The sequence below is a fragment of the Podarcis tiliguerta genome, assembly GCF_965153285.1.
Source record: "Podarcis tiliguerta genome assembly, chromosome: 13".
NCBI lineage: Eukaryota > Metazoa > Chordata > Lepidosauria > Squamata > Lacertidae > Podarcis > Podarcis tiliguerta.
In genome coordinates, this window is record NC_139546.1 from 43,431,602 (window position 1) to 43,446,601 (window position 15,000).

The window sequence follows — 15,000 nt, forward strand, 5'->3', positions numbered from 1 at the left end:
ATTGCTTCTGGACTAAGGCAAACTAAGCATAATGTGGTAATAGAAAACCCGCGGAATTTTTTTTTGGGGGGGGGGTAAATGAACGCAATGATCCAAGCCCTCTTTTTGACAAGTTAAGCGGCTCTTAAAAGAGCCTTTGGGTTCAGTATGTATTTGGGAACGAGTCAAAATTACTTGGAGCTGGTGTACTTGGTGACGGCCTTGGTGCCCTCGGAGACGGCGTGCTTGGCGAGCTCTCCGGGCAGCAGGAGTCGGACGGCGGTCTGGATCTCCCGGGAGGTGATGGTGGAGCGCTTGTTGTAGTGCGCCAGGCGGGAAGCCTCGGCCGCGATGCGCTCGAAGATGTCGTTGACGAAGGAGTTCATGATGCTCATGGCCTTGGACGAGATGCCCGTGTCCGGGTGGACCTGCTTGAGCACCTTGTAGACGTAGATGGAGTAGCTCTCCTTGCGGCTCTTCTTGCGCTTCTTGTCGCCCTTCTTCTGCGTCTTGGTGACGGCCTTCTTGGAGCCCTTCTTGGCCGCAGGAGCAGACTTTGCTGGTTCCGGCATTGTAAAAGCACCGATTTCCCTTTCAGCTGCAAAGAAATGGTACGCGGCATGTGTTCAGACCATTCAATTTATAGCAGCAGGATGCAATTAGCATATTCAGTTTTAATGATTCTTATTGGTTAACAACTAGAAGCTACCCAATCGCATCTTCTCATTTTAAGGCGCCCACTTCAAATTTCAAGCTGCTACTTCCTTTGATCCTATTGGACAGGCTCTGACCTGTCCAACCAATGGACTAAAGGAAAAGACTCGAGATTCCTATTCGCTAGCTAAGTCACATGGTTTTAAAGCACTACCCAATAGCAATTCACAATTACAAGCCGGCGGCACGGATAAATATCGAGGAAGAAGCTGCTTCAGAGCTATTCTTGCTCGAACTTTGGCAGTGAAACAGCGACTGAACATAAGAGAAAAAAAATGTCTGGTCGTGGCAAGCAAGGTGGAAAAGTCAGGGCTAAGGCCAAGACTCGCTCTTCTCGTGCTGGGCTCCAGTTCCCCGTGGGTCGTGTGCACCGTCTTCTGCGCAAAGGGAACTACGCAGAGCGCGTCGGAGCCGGAGCGCCCGTCTACTTGGCTGCTGTGCTGGAGTATCTGACTGCTGAGATCCTGGAGTTGGCCGGCAACGCTGCCCGGGACAACAAGAAGACCAGGATTATCCCTCGCCACTTGCAGCTCGCCATCCGCAACGACGAGGAGCTGAACAAGCTCCTGGGCAAAGTCACCATTGCTCAAGGAGGCGTTCTCCCCAACATCCAGGCTGTGCTGTTGCCCAAGAAAACCGAGAGCCACAAAGCTAAGAGCAAGTGAAGCTCTTCGCAAGGAATACCAAAATCCAAAGGCTCTTTTAAGAGCCACCCACAACTTCAGCGAAAGAGCTAGTTATCTCTAGTATAAGCTACCGATTCTAATATTTCTTTGTTCTCAAGCGCATTTCAAGAATACTGTATGCACATCACAGCCGGAAAGCCTATCAAAAGTTACATATTTCCTAGGTTCACATTTATCTTGCAATTCTGAATAAGGCATGCTGTACTTTAATGGCATGCTAACCCTATTGGTGTAATCCCAAACGTGTTTACTCAAGTGAGCAAAGCTAAATGGGAAAGAACGGGTTAAAATATCTTCATACAAGTGTGGGTGGGGAGTGGCTACCCAAAACTGCAGTGATAGAAAGTTAAACGTATGCAGTACATAAGGATAGGGCACATGGAGCCTTGTGACCAAAAGCAGTCCTCTAGGCCAGTGTTTCCCAACCTTGGGTCTCCAGTTGTTTTTGGAATACAACTCCCATCATCCCTAGCTAGCAAGACCAGTGTTAGGAATTATGAGAATTGTAGTCCGAAAACAGCTGGAGACCCAAGGTTGGGAAAAGCTGCTCTAGGCATCTCTTTCTGGCCCTGGAGACTTTACCCCAGTAAATACCCTTTATGAGACCTGTTTTGCACCCTCCGTGAGTGTTTCGGCCTTGCTGGAATGAGTCTTGCGCTTCCTGCTTGACTGGATGTAGGCCATCCATAGTGTTGTGCAAGTGGGTGTGGAATTTAATGCTCTGTGTAAAGGTAACATTCACATTTGTTCCTCTGTCTACTTTTGCCTCTGGTGCTCTACATCCATGGCATGTGGCCACCCAGAAGTTGTCCACAAGGAAATGAAGAAGCCCTCAGGCTGAAAAAGGTTCCCCGCACCCGTTGCTCATCAAGAAATTATTGTAGAGGCAGGAAGGTTTCCTTCAGAGTTTAATTTAGTTATTTTGCCAAAAGGACAAGAACAAGATCTGCCCAAACAAATGCAAGAACACAATAAAGTCTGGCATCACTTTTTGGAGAACTGTGTGTGTGTGTGTAAAATCAGGAAACTACCTATAGAGAACTGCAGCTTGAGAAGGAAATTGCAGACAAGCTGAATGAATTTCTGTGCTCCAGTCTTCACTGAGAGAGGCACAGGTCAGATACCTCTGCCTTTACCAACTTTTGCAGGAAGAGGAATCTGGAGTACTGAGGCAAATAGTGGTGACAAGACCATTTACTTTACTGGTAAAATTGGGGGGGGGGGCACACCAAGAAATGACCATCCAGCCAAAAGTTCTCAAAGAACTCAAATATGAAATTGCTCATCTTCTAACAAAGATACATTTGTTTTCCCCTAAGATGAGCCTCTATACCAGAGGACTGAAAATGGGACAGTATAATGACACTTTAAACCAAGAAAACAAGGAATCCAGGCAAGATCCTAAACCAGCTCATCTCAGTCTCACATGACCTGGCAACACCATGTAAATTAAGGCATCAAAAATAGTGGTGTGACTCAAGCACTATTTTAAAGGCTGGTTTTCCTTCTGGCAGGCTTAGGCCAGCTCAGCAAGCAGTATCCTTGCTCCAGAATGGAGTCTGGTTGGGGTGTACTTTACCCTTGCTTCACTTAACTCTACACCAGCTTCTTGTGAATAGGATTATAGCATAGGTCAAAGGTAGATGGAAGTTCAGTTTGCTCTAGCAGGGTTTTTCTTAAGTTCAAGACTCATGGATAGCCATCTGCCAGGGATTCTTCACCTGCATTTTAGGGGGTTGGACTGGATGACCCTTTGGTTCCCTTCAAACTCTACAATTCTATGAATCATCAGTATTGTGAAAGATAAGAGGTATGCTATCCAAGAGGGTCAGTTGTTTGTTTCGCTTACTGCTGAAAGGAAAGAAGCCACAGCTTTTGAACAATGATTACACTTTCACAGTACAAAGTGGAAAGAAATGGTGCTGGTACTAGGCTAGGGACCTACTGGTTTCTGATATTTGGCACGAACTACAGAGACATGACATTCCTGATTGCTGACCTTGCTTCTTCTATTGCTTCTCTCTCTGCACTGATTGGCTACTCTGGTTTCCTTCCCGCCTCGTCTAAATTTAGGACCGTAATCAACTTGGGTGGTGGGGGTGAGGCAAAGATTTGCCTGTGTCTGTAAACTGTAACCATATACCAGAATGGTTCTATGTGCAGAAATAGATTTGCCAACTGCCTTATGGAGGGCTTCCTTGTAAAGCAAAGACAGGTTTTTGTTTAAAGTGGGGGCGGAGACCCATTTCACAAAATAGCAAGGCTGGATGGATAGGAGCCAAAATGTAGTCATTAGAAGAGGCGGGGCGGTTTTGAAATCTTGCCCAATCCCTGCATAGTTTGGGAAATTCGAACTCTGCAACGGTTCCATTCATCTCTTCCAGCCAATCAGCGGGCAGCCAGCTGCCTATAAATATCCGGCCATGGAACTTTCGCTTTACTTTATCTGTTGTTTCGTTTGTGGGTGGACTAGCGGCGCTTTGGGTTGTTTTTTGTTCTTCTTTTGGGAGCAATGGCCCGTACAAAGCAGACGGCTCGCAAGTCGACTGGCGGGAAGGCGCCTCGGAAGCAGCTGGCGACCAAAGCCGCCCGGAAGAGCGCGCCGGCCACGGGCGGAGTGAAGAAGCCTCACCGCTACCGGCCGGGCACCGTGGCGCTGCGCGAGATCCGCCGCTACCAGAAGTCGACGGAGCTGCTGATCCGCAAGCTGCCTTTCCAGCGCCTGGTGCGCGAAATCGCGCAGGACTTCAAGACGGACCTGCGCTTCCAGAGCTCGGCCGTGATGGCTCTGCAGGAGGCGAGCGAGGCTTACCTGGTGGGCCTGTTCGAGGACACCAACCTGTGCGCCATCCACGCCAAGCGCGTCACCATCATGCCCAAGGACATCCAGCTCGCCAGGCGCATCCGCGGAGAGAGGGCCTGAGAAGCGCCTGCACGCGTCCCCAGAACACAAAGGCTCTTTTACCACAAAGGCTCTTTTAAGAGCCACCACATGGTCTTGGAAAAGAGCTAGCACGATGCTAAATTACCTCTTGCAGCTTTCCGGCACGTCGTCGGTTAGTAAGGGCAACTAACTAACTAGGAAGGTAACAAAAAGATAGACTATAAAAATGACCATGAGAATGGGAAATTTGATACTTAAAGGCTCTTTTAAGAACTTTGTAAAAGAAACCTGGGAAGCCCCAAAAAGGGAATGCGTACTGTTTAGCTGGCGATGGCTTTATCCTTTTAAGGAAAATGCTAATCCCACCCCCCTGGAATTAAATGGGATTGAAATATGCTTCGCTATTCATTGTTTCTTTGTATAAATAGTCTTTTTTATTTCGCTTAGCCTAACCGAATAATACACACCCCCTTTCCCAAATAATTAAGTAAGATTGAAAAAGTTTAGAGGTGCCGTTTACAGTAGTACTGCATTCACAAAGTCATAAATTACTCGGATTAATCGTGCTGAGTTGAAGTCGACTGCTTAGCGGAGGCCCCAAGGGGAGAAGGCATTTGTTAGATTTGGGCACCATCAGAGCAGGGCCATTCCTCGTCCACCTACAGAGGGAGGCTGCTTCTTTCAAGATGGCGAATTCTAGGCTTGTGTAACATTTAAAGTAGGGATTTTAAATTCAAACGTTTTTTTAATATCTTAGTTAAGCAGCTTTGTCTAATAAATCTCACCATTCATAATTCTTCTAGAATCCACTCAATTTCATTCACTACATTCTGGAAAATGTGCAAGTTACATTGTAATCCTACCGCGTCTATTCAATATGAAACCACCTTAAAAGCATACTGCAAAAAACTACATCCTTTTGAAGTAGTGGAGTATTGAAGCACTTATTAAGTACTGGAGTTGAAAACGTTTGTTTTGTGTTCGACGAGGTGGCCGAGTGGTTAAGGCGATGGACTGCTAATCCATTGTGCTTTGCACGCGTGGGTTCGAATCCCACCTTCGTCGGTATAGTGTTTTCGTTGGTTCACCTTTTGTTAAATCAGAAGCACAGACCCATGTGCGCATTTTTAGAAAATGCAAAACTGAACTTCAGTCTTGAGATCACAGACCCTCATCAGAAATGCTGGCATGTATTAGAGTATCACACAGACACGGTGATAGGTAGTTTCTTCCACAGAGGAAAAACGTATTGTGCAACACAGTATGTCAAGCATGCTGTCTCTGCTATTTTGAACGGCTTTAAAAAAAAACAAAACCATGACATGATCAGATTCAGGTAGTAGCCCTGTTGGTCTGACTCAGTCGAAATATATATAAAAAATCGTCCTGTAGCACCTTAGAGACCAACTAAGATTATTCTTGGTATAAGCTTGAGCTTGATATAAGCTTGATATGATCAGGAGATGTAGAATACCAACGTGATGTCACTCGTTTGCCATTAACTAGTGGAGGAAAGTGATTTTAAAAGATGTATGAAGAGGCACAGGGTGGAAGAAAAATTACAAACGCCCGAGCAGGGACTTGAACCCTGGACCCTCAGATTAAAAGTCTGATGCTCTACCGACTGAGCTACCCGGGCTCTTCAAACTGATGTTCCAAATCAGTTTCAAAAAATAGAAAGTCCCTCGTTACACCAGATCCAAACCCTGTTGGGCATTTCAGTGGCTGTTCAGCCTAAGCCTTGCAGAGGTAAAAGAAGCCTTTACATTAGTCCTTTATGCGGGGTTGCCAGATTATGTGGGTAAACTGAATAGACTGAGGATTACAGCCTAAGTCCCCCACCTTCCTGTGTCAACCACACCTCAGAAAAACTCTGCCTATCCAATTTACAGTAAGGTGGCAGTTCATAAAGAATTTCTAAACCATGTAATTGTTGTTGTTTAGTCGTTTAGTCGTGTCCGACTCTTCGTGACCCCATGGACCAGAGCACGCCAGGCACTCCTGTCTTCCATTGCATCCTGCAGTTTAGTCAAACTCATGCTGGTAGCTTCGAGAACACTGTCCAACCATCTTGTCCTCTGTCGTCCCCTTCTCCTTGTGCCCTCCATCTTTTCCAACATCAGGGTCTTTTCCAGGGAGTCTTCTCTTCTCATGAGGTGGCCAAAGTATTGGAGCCTCCGCTTCAGGATCTGTCCTTCCAGTGAGCACTCAGGGCTGATTTCCTTAAGAATGGATAGGCTTGATCTTCTTGCAGTCCATGGGACTCTCAAGAGTCTTCTCCAGCACTATAATTCAAACCATGTAATTAAAAACTCACTATATAAGGTCTGGGTGAGACATAGATGGCAGTTAGAACCGAAAACCCCATGGTGGGTATCACTGTTAGAAGTGCTATCGGTCAAAAAGAAAAATACGACAGGAAAATTGGCAACATACCAGCAGTTCCTAAAGGAGGAACAGGGCCAATTAAAACTAAGACCATACAAAGAGGTGACCCAATACTGCACCACGTGGTTACAATATCACCAAATTGCCCAAATATTTAATGAGGACAAAATAATAGGATTTGAAAAAGAAGAATCAAAATTACAAAAAGTATTATTACAAAATCTGAAAAAGAGCATATCCAAAATGTATAATCTATTATTAGAACGGGAGTTAAAGAATGAAGAAGTAAAAGGAGTTATGATTAAATGGGCATGTGATACAGGTTATACAATTTGGCTGGACCAATGGGAGAAATTATGGAAATGCGATATTAAATTTACAGCATGTTATACAATTAGAGAAATTTGATGAAAATGATGTACCAACAGTACTTGACTCCAGTAAAATTGGCCAAATATTACAAATTAAAATCAAATACCGTATTTTTCGCTCTATAGGAGGCACTTTTCCCCCTTCAAAAATGAAGGGGAAATGTGTGTGCGTCCTATGGAGCAAAGACGCCATAGCCCCGCGACCCTCTCCCGGCTGGAGAGGTGACGCGCGGCTATGGCAGGAGCCTCTATAGCCGCGCGTCACCTCTCCAGCCGGGAGAGCGCGCGTGGGGCTGGTGGTGGGCTTCCCCCCGCCAGCCCCAAAGAGCAGGTCGAAAGGAACCTGAAGCCTGGAGAGCGAGAGGGGTCAGTGCACACCGACCCCTCTCGCTCTCCAGGCTTTCAAGGTAGCTGCCTGAACGCACCTTAAACGGCACCTTGTTTTAGAGCGGGAAAACAAGAGGGGGAAAGTTCTCCCCCTCTCTGCGCAGCGCCTCCTGCCGCTTCGCTGAAGGGGCACTGGGCAGAGAGGGGGAGAAATTTTTTTCTTGTTCTCCCCCCTCTAAAACAAAGTGCGTCCTATTGTCCGGTGCGTCCTATGGTGCGAAAAATACGGTAACTGTTGGAGATGCAAGAAATAAATAGGAACAATGTTTCACATGTGGTGGGAATGCCGACCTATTAAACAATTTTGGAATGAAATATATGAAGAAATCAAAAAGATGTTCAAAATATCTTTTAGTAAAAAAACAGAGGCATTCCTTTTAGGTATAATCACAAATGATACTCCTGACATTCAAAGGACAGTATTCCTCTATGCGACAACAGCTGCCAGGATGTTCATTGCAAAAAATTGGCAAGGGGGAAATATCCCATCAATAAAAGAATGGCAAATCAAATTTTGTGAAAATATATATTTGGCAAGATTCACAGCATTCTTAAGGGGACAATCGGATCAAAAATTAGTAAAAGAATGGGATTGTGTTAAAGAATATATGAAAAAACATTGTTCTGGAGTAAGTATATTGGTATGTAATGAATGAAGCTTTGCAGGGTTAAAGAAATTGAAAAATGGTGCAAGATGTATAAAGATAGAGGTAATCTACACTAGACACAACAATACAGAAAGATTAAAAACTATGAGGTCTCAGAACAAAGGAAGGAAGTAAATATGTGTATATGTACTGTTACGGTAAAATCTGGGCACGAGGTTGCTCTGCCACCCAGCTCGTCGGACTAAGTCCGCGGGTCCCTGCGGAGGAAAAATGAGCTCACGTCATGAATACATTAAGAAGAGGTTGGGCTCCCTTGAGGTCATCGCCTCGGACCCTCCGGTGTCCGGCGGGAGGGTGGAGGAAGACATGCCCCCCCTTCCGTATCAGTACGTAACGATTAATATGATGATATGGTTTTCTTTGTAGGTGTGATTTTTCTTTTTGTTTTCTTTTTTCTTTTGCTTTGTCTTGTTTGTTCTGCTTTGCTTTGGACTTTATTTTTTAAATCTATTTTTAAAAATAATAAAAATTAAAACAAAAACTCTTTTGGGGGGCTTACAGCAGTCCTGCATCAGCCAGGATGAGCAAGTCCCTGCAATGCATCTTGGGGCCAGGGTTGGGGATTTAACGCTGGCTGAGCTGCAGATTCATTTCATGCTAAACTGCTGATCCTGGCAGATCTTGCCTTAGGATGACCCCTTATTCTAGTAACCGCTAGCATTCTACACCCTACATTTTTGTTGGAAAGCAGTTGTGCTAAGGTAATATTTTCCGATGGTATACTTTCATGCAATTAAACATGGCACTGCCCCATAGAAAGGAAACTAGAGCTTCCAAGTGGCAAAAGCAATTTTAAAAGGGGCTTTGAAGACGGCATCACACTATACAAATGTAGCATTTAACGTGTTTGTTTGTTTGTTTGTATATCACCTTCAACATGATGTACAGAATGCAATCAAAACAGCAAACCAACAATTAAAAAGAACAGGCAATAAGAGCATATTAAAAAAAAAAATCCCAGGAGAAACACAGGCAGAGAACTTTTTATCCATCTGTCGAAGCCTATTGGAACAATAATATTCTCAATTGTTTCTGATTCACAACCATTTGTAATGTGAATGCACTTATGAGTTATAAAAGTCAATGATCTCCCCGTCGGGGAATCGAACCCCCGTCTCCCGCGTGACAGGCGGGGATACTTACCACTATACTAACGAGGAGTTAGTAATAACCTTTCTTGATCTCAATAAATGGAGGGGGAGAAAGGTTACCGTCCCATAACCAGCCACTTTAAACCAGCACGTTTCTACTCGATTCTACACGGACATGCATGACAATTACCTTAAGCAGTATGCCTGCCATTCACCAATACACTCTTTGTGAGAAACATTTTTTCCCCCCTTACTATTTCAGGGAAGCTTATACAAGCAGTAACCTACAGCATTTTTAGAGGAGGGAAAACTCCCTAGTCTTCAGTAATAGATACGTATAGTGGTTTGACTGTAGTTGATGAGCGCTGCGTGGAAAGTAAGAAGTAACAAAACACCTGTACGGCACCACAAGGTATTTAAAGATGCTTGCCTAAAACGGAACAAGTTTTTTGACTATTTAAGCAAAGACGATTTCAGGATAAGAAAAGAAAGCATCGTAGTCGGCAGGATTCGAACCTGCGCGGGGAGACCCCAATGGATTTCTAGTCCATCGCCTTAACCACTCGGCCACGACTACTTGTTAAAACACACACACCTTACGTCTTAAACTTTCGCAATAAAGAGTTCTGCTGTACTTTTGCTCCAACTTATTTTCTTAGTCTTCACGACTCTCTGCGTGTTCTGTGTTACACTGGTTTCTTTAGGCCCAAATACAGTCACTTTAAGAAGGAAGAAAAGAAGTCAGAAACAGGAAGTCCAATTTAGACCTATTATGAAAATTATGGGCCAGGATTGGACTTAACTCCCATCAATCCCAGACAACATAGCCAATGTTGAGGGACAATGAATGTGGCATAGGTTAACAGCATCTGGAGAAACACAAATTCCCCATCCCAGTATGTACAGTATCTTGTCTTCCAGCCGCCAATTGGCCTTTCTCAGTTTATTTGATGACATAGGCACCTAATTATTTCTTTGCTGATGGTTTCCAGTGTTACGGAAATTTGGGGGGGGGGCACATCTTTAAAGTTGTTAAATGTTACAAATATTATGCATAAATGTATCTTTTTGACTTGACAGATCAGGGAAGTTACCTAGCTTTAACAATCATATAAAATCAACTCCTTTGCCAGTTTCCTCCATTTCAACACTATTTTGGTCTTGGAAAAACCCCACGCATGAGGACATGTATACATATCTCCTACCCCAAGAAGTGCCCAGAGGTGACAATTGCTGAGCTGATTGTTGGCCAAGGAAAGCCTAACCCCATCACCAGACTTGCCAAGGGGTCCAGACATGCAAAGGAAGTTCTACTGTACTTTGGGTGGTGAGACTTCACATGTGTTTGCCTATGACAGGGGTCTGCAACCTTTAAGACAAAAAGAGCCACTTGGACCCATTTCCGAAGAAAAAAAACTGGGAGCCGCAAAACTCATCATTATAAAAATAACTTTTTTGTCACTTTTTTATTATTTCTTTGTTTGACCCCTCAGAATTACTCCTCCTCATAGAAATAAACGTTAAATTAACAAGTTACCTTTTTGTGTGTGTGTGTTCTTCACTCCCCTTCAAAACAGTGACCAGCATACATGCCCCCTTTCAATCAGTGACCAGCATACATGCCCCTTACAATGTAGCGGGCGGGAAGGTGACGTTGGGACGGTGCGTGACTAATGCACGCACCGCCCCCATGCGACGTCACAGCCAGCCCCAGAGCCGTGGCAAAGGTGTAAAAGAGCCACATGCGGCTCCGGAGCCGCGGGTTGCTGACCCCTGGCCTATGCTAATATTATACCTGGGTCTTGCCCTGACATGTCTGCTTATGCTAATCTTGTACCAAGGACTTGTCTGGACATGTTTGCCAAAGTTAAAGTAGTGTAACCCCTGTCTACCCCTCCCCTTTTGTGGCATGTCAGTGTACGAACTGTATTCTGGGATATGGTGGGAAAGATTTAAAAGTCATTGTCACCCCATCCTTGGGGTTCAAAATTCCTCTTTGAACCTGTTGCGCAATAAACTTTGGTCTTGTTGTAAATAAAAATATGCCCTTTTCCCTTATGGGGTATCCAAGAGCCCATATAGAGTCCTTACATAGGTTCCCTATTGGTAGGAGAAAATAACAGAGGCCAACCAGAGAATATTGAGAAGCAAAGCAGCTAGTAAGCTTGATCTTTATTGATCTGTTGCAACAGGGTGCTCCCCTCCCACGCAGGAGAGGAAGAGGACCCCCCAGAATTGCTGTGCCAGAGCTTATAAAGACTTTTGAAAATCCCATTCTCTAGATCAGGACCACCCCCCAGAAACATTATGCATACATCACAGAAGGGGTGTAACCTAAGACCACCCCTCAGGTACATGCATACATCACAGGAATTTAAATGTTGTTTTTCTCCTCTCACCTCTACTATCTCCTGTCTGACAAGTTACTTGATTGGATTGTCTGGGGTGCCTGACCATTCTTTTGTAGTGCTAAAATACTTATTTCCTGGGCCAGGTCACAGGTTCACACCTTATTCAAACAGACATATCTTGTGAGGAAAGAAGACAATGGGGAGGCTTTAAGACATATCTTGTGAGGAAAGATTTGGTCAGTTTAGGAATCAAAATGGTTCCAGGTTGGTCTTCCTGTGTTGATCTATGCATGTGCAGTTATGAACATTACCATATATCTAATACCATAAAATTCCTATCACAGTCTACAGCTATTTGCTCTGGTTGGTGGCTGGACTCCTTCCTTTATTTCGCAGGGACCTGCGGGCTCTGCCCGATGAGCTGTGTGACTGAGCAGCCTCGCACCTAGATTTTTCTGTGACACCAGTCTGGAGTTAGCAGTAGAGTGGAAATCTCAAGGTGCTCCAGCTTGTTGTAATTCCCATTTGTACTGCTGTGGCAGGTACTATTAAGGGTATGGAAGCTAATGAAAGGGTTGGCAATCTGTGGCACTTCAGATGTTGTTGGATTCCCCAGCTCCTATAACCCCAACTCTGCCCCGTCACACGCACAGCCACAATGACTTTGCAAGCCGATTTAAAATTTGTGTGGGGAAGTCAGATTATGAACATCGATTCTGCAGTTATGAAACTAGGCTAAGAAATGGTGGGATTTGAGCTGGTACCCTAACTACCCTTACCAATGGGAGTTATTTTAGAGTGAACATGCAAAGCACTCAGTTGCCAGATCTCATAGGTGAACCTTCCCTATGTCACCATCTATTAACGTATCTTCTTGGGAAACCAAGACTAAATGTGCAACTCTGAAAGAATATAGTGGGAAGACATCTGTAAACAACAACCTCACTTGTCAACATTCCTATTAGCTTTGGTGGGCTTGGAGGCTCCCCCTGACACTACTGCCCTCTAACTCTTCTTGACTGAGGCCTTGGCTGTGTGGGCAGCAGTGCCTGTGGGGACTGGTGGCACCTCTTCAGTCATGCTTGTCCAGGACAAGGTGAGAAAGTATGGTGAATGGGCCGGTATTATAGGGCATCAATGGCACTCCCATTGGTGTGTTTTGGTGCCTTCTTTTCAAGGATCAGAAGTAGCTCCTGCTTCATCTCAACCCTGGGCTCCTTACCCTGCACAAGGCTGTGAAATCATTCAACCCAGCTGTGCCTAATTGCTTGGTTCCCAGATGCTCTTCAAAAGGACCCTCCAGCCTCCAGCTGCATTGGTGTGTGGTTCCCAAAGAGAAGAAAAGGAGTCTATAATGGGAACAGAAATCCAAGGGTGGATGTCCGAAGAAAGCGTCTGAATGTGGAAAGTGCTACTTTCTAGTTTTAAAATGCCTGATTCCTTCCCCAGGATGATTCTGAAACTTCTAAGCTTATATCTCCAGAAGATCCTGAAGTCTGAGAGTGAAGAATCCAGTGCTTGGCCAAATCTTGCAATTAGAGGCGATATGTGAAAGTATCAACATGAATACGGGGGCAGAGGTCTCAGAGAACATGATGGTTAACTAGGGTGCAGAAAATGGGTTCAGATTGGTTGAGAGATGGTACCTTCTGAGGACTAAAGGTTATTCCCCTACACATAATTCCATTCCTTCTGCTTTGGGGATCTATTTCCCAAATCTAGCAAGGCCACAGTCTTGATTTGTGACTTGTGAGTCCCTCCTCACCTTCTCTTGGTATATTTGTGTATTTCCTAGTATATTTCCAGGACTCTGTGCATAATTTGCAAAGATGCTAGTAAGATTCCCTGAGAATGAACGCAGGGCCATAATCAATCGGGGATTGGAGTGGGCTTTGCCTATTCCACAACAACAAAATCCCAGGTAAAGCATGCCATCTCTCCCCTTACACAGAGATGCACACCACAGGACAAAAGCCAACCATTCATGAATGAATGAGAAACTGAAAGGCAGAGTATGTGGGGACACCCCCCCCCCCCGGTCTCCCACCTGCTGACCAAATATCTATAGCTGGATTAAACAAACCTGCCTTTTCGCTCTTACCTGAATGCAACTGCTGCTTTTTTTGGTTAAGGCTAAGCTGGAGCATGTGACAGAATGCTGGTGCAATACTGAAGCCTTTTTACATTTCCAGTGTAGAAAGATCAAAAGGCTGCAAAACCCTTAGCAAGCTTCCCTGGGAATAAACCCCACTGAACTCACTGGAATGCAGGTAGACATCATGATTAGGATTGCAGCCTAAGAGGCTTGCGGCTCATCATATTTGGCAGGAAAGTACAATTAAATAATTGATTCAGGACCGTTAGTGTACATGGAGATTTCATTGCTGCAGCTGGGAGCATTTATACTGAAAAAAGTAGGAGGTGTGTAATTATTGTATAGTTTTTCAGCAATAATGACACATACCTATCCCTGCCTACCCCAATCTAAATATGGCAGAATGCCATTTTCTATATTTCTATCATTTGATGTGATAAGCAATGTGTGGGGGAAATCAAATGGCAGGTGAGATTTTTAAAAATCTGGATGTTTACCCTGGATTTCTGTACTGTATATGGGTGTAAACTGAGACATGCTTTCTTATGTTGAGAAGTCCTTTCCAGTTGGTCTCCCGACCATCAAGAATCCTTGTTTGATGCAAAAAAAAAGCCCGCAGCACAAGCTTGTTTATTCATTTGTTGTACACCTCCTTTCTGCGAGAACGCCCAAGGGAGTCTGCATTTTTAAAACACTAAAACCATTCATTTCATGGCCTGTACACTGCAGCTACCTCCCCCATGCCCTGAGAGAGAGATGTATGCATTGCATAAAATAATCACAGCATGCACTTTGGCTTCTGCCTGGATAATGTATTAACTTCAGAAAATCAATGGGCTGCTGGAAAGATAAAAGGCGCTGAGTTCAGAAAATAGTATGTGGGCTCGATTGCAATAAAATCCTCTTGATATACATTTACCACTGACAGGAGGTCCTTGGTATCTGCTACATACATCTGTCAAGAGAAGAGACAGTCAAACGCCTAAGATTCCCAGTGATTTCTTAAGTGAGGTTAGTATGTAAAGGCGCCATGGCTTAGATGGTCAAAGCGCCTGTCTAGTAAACAGGAGATCCTGGGTTCGAATCCCAGTGGTGCCTTCTTTATTTTCCTCCTGATCCAAATATCAGAGTTGAGATGGGTAAGATTCATTTCTGTGGACGGCAGAGCCTCCTGCAATATCGAACCTTGTAAAAACCAACGACAACATTGCATGACAGTCACCGCAGAATTGCAATGCAGAGAACAAAGCTAAGCAAAGCAACACGGCTGGAAATGATTAGGGCATTTTGCTGCTATTGCACCTTGAGATAATCAGAGATGAACAGTGCAATCTTACGCACGTCTGCTCGGAAATAAGTCCTATTGAGATCAGTAGCATTTACTCC

The 15,000-nt window shown here is 44.6% G+C and overlaps 4 protein-coding genes across 4 annotated transcripts in view; 2 read left to right on the plus strand and 2 right to left on the minus strand.

Annotated features, from left to right (window-relative positions):
- Positions 1 to 15,000, minus strand: part of LOC310663057 (G-protein coupled receptor 4-like) — a 303,619-nt gene that overhangs the window by 225,993 nt on the left and 62,626 nt on the right. The gene's annotated exons all lie outside the window — the stretch shown is intronic.
- LOC310662298 (histone H2B 1/2/3/4/6) lies at positions 155 to 557 on the minus strand. The gene has a single exon (XM_083409082.1). It carries the CDS (start codon positions 549 to 551, stop codon positions 171 to 173), a length of 381 nt encoding a protein of 126 aa, XP_083265208.1. The 5' UTR covers positions 552 to 557; the 3' UTR covers positions 155 to 170.
- Positions 969 to 1,389, plus strand: LOC310662343 (histone H2A.J; the record flags this gene model as incomplete). Its single annotated transcript, XM_083409140.1, has 1 exon — positions 969 to 1,389. The coding sequence occupies one exon, from the start codon at positions 969 to 971 to the stop codon at positions 1,356 to 1,358; it is 390 nt and encodes a 129-aa protein (XP_083265266.1). The 3' UTR covers positions 1,359 to 1,389.
- On the plus strand, positions 3,866 to 4,659 carry LOC310662437 (histone H3.2). Its single transcript, XM_083409354.1, has one exon. The coding sequence runs from the start codon at positions 3,892 to 3,894 to the stop codon at positions 4,300 to 4,302; it is 411 nt and encodes a 136-aa protein (XP_083265480.1). The 5' UTR covers positions 3,866 to 3,891; the 3' UTR covers positions 4,303 to 4,659.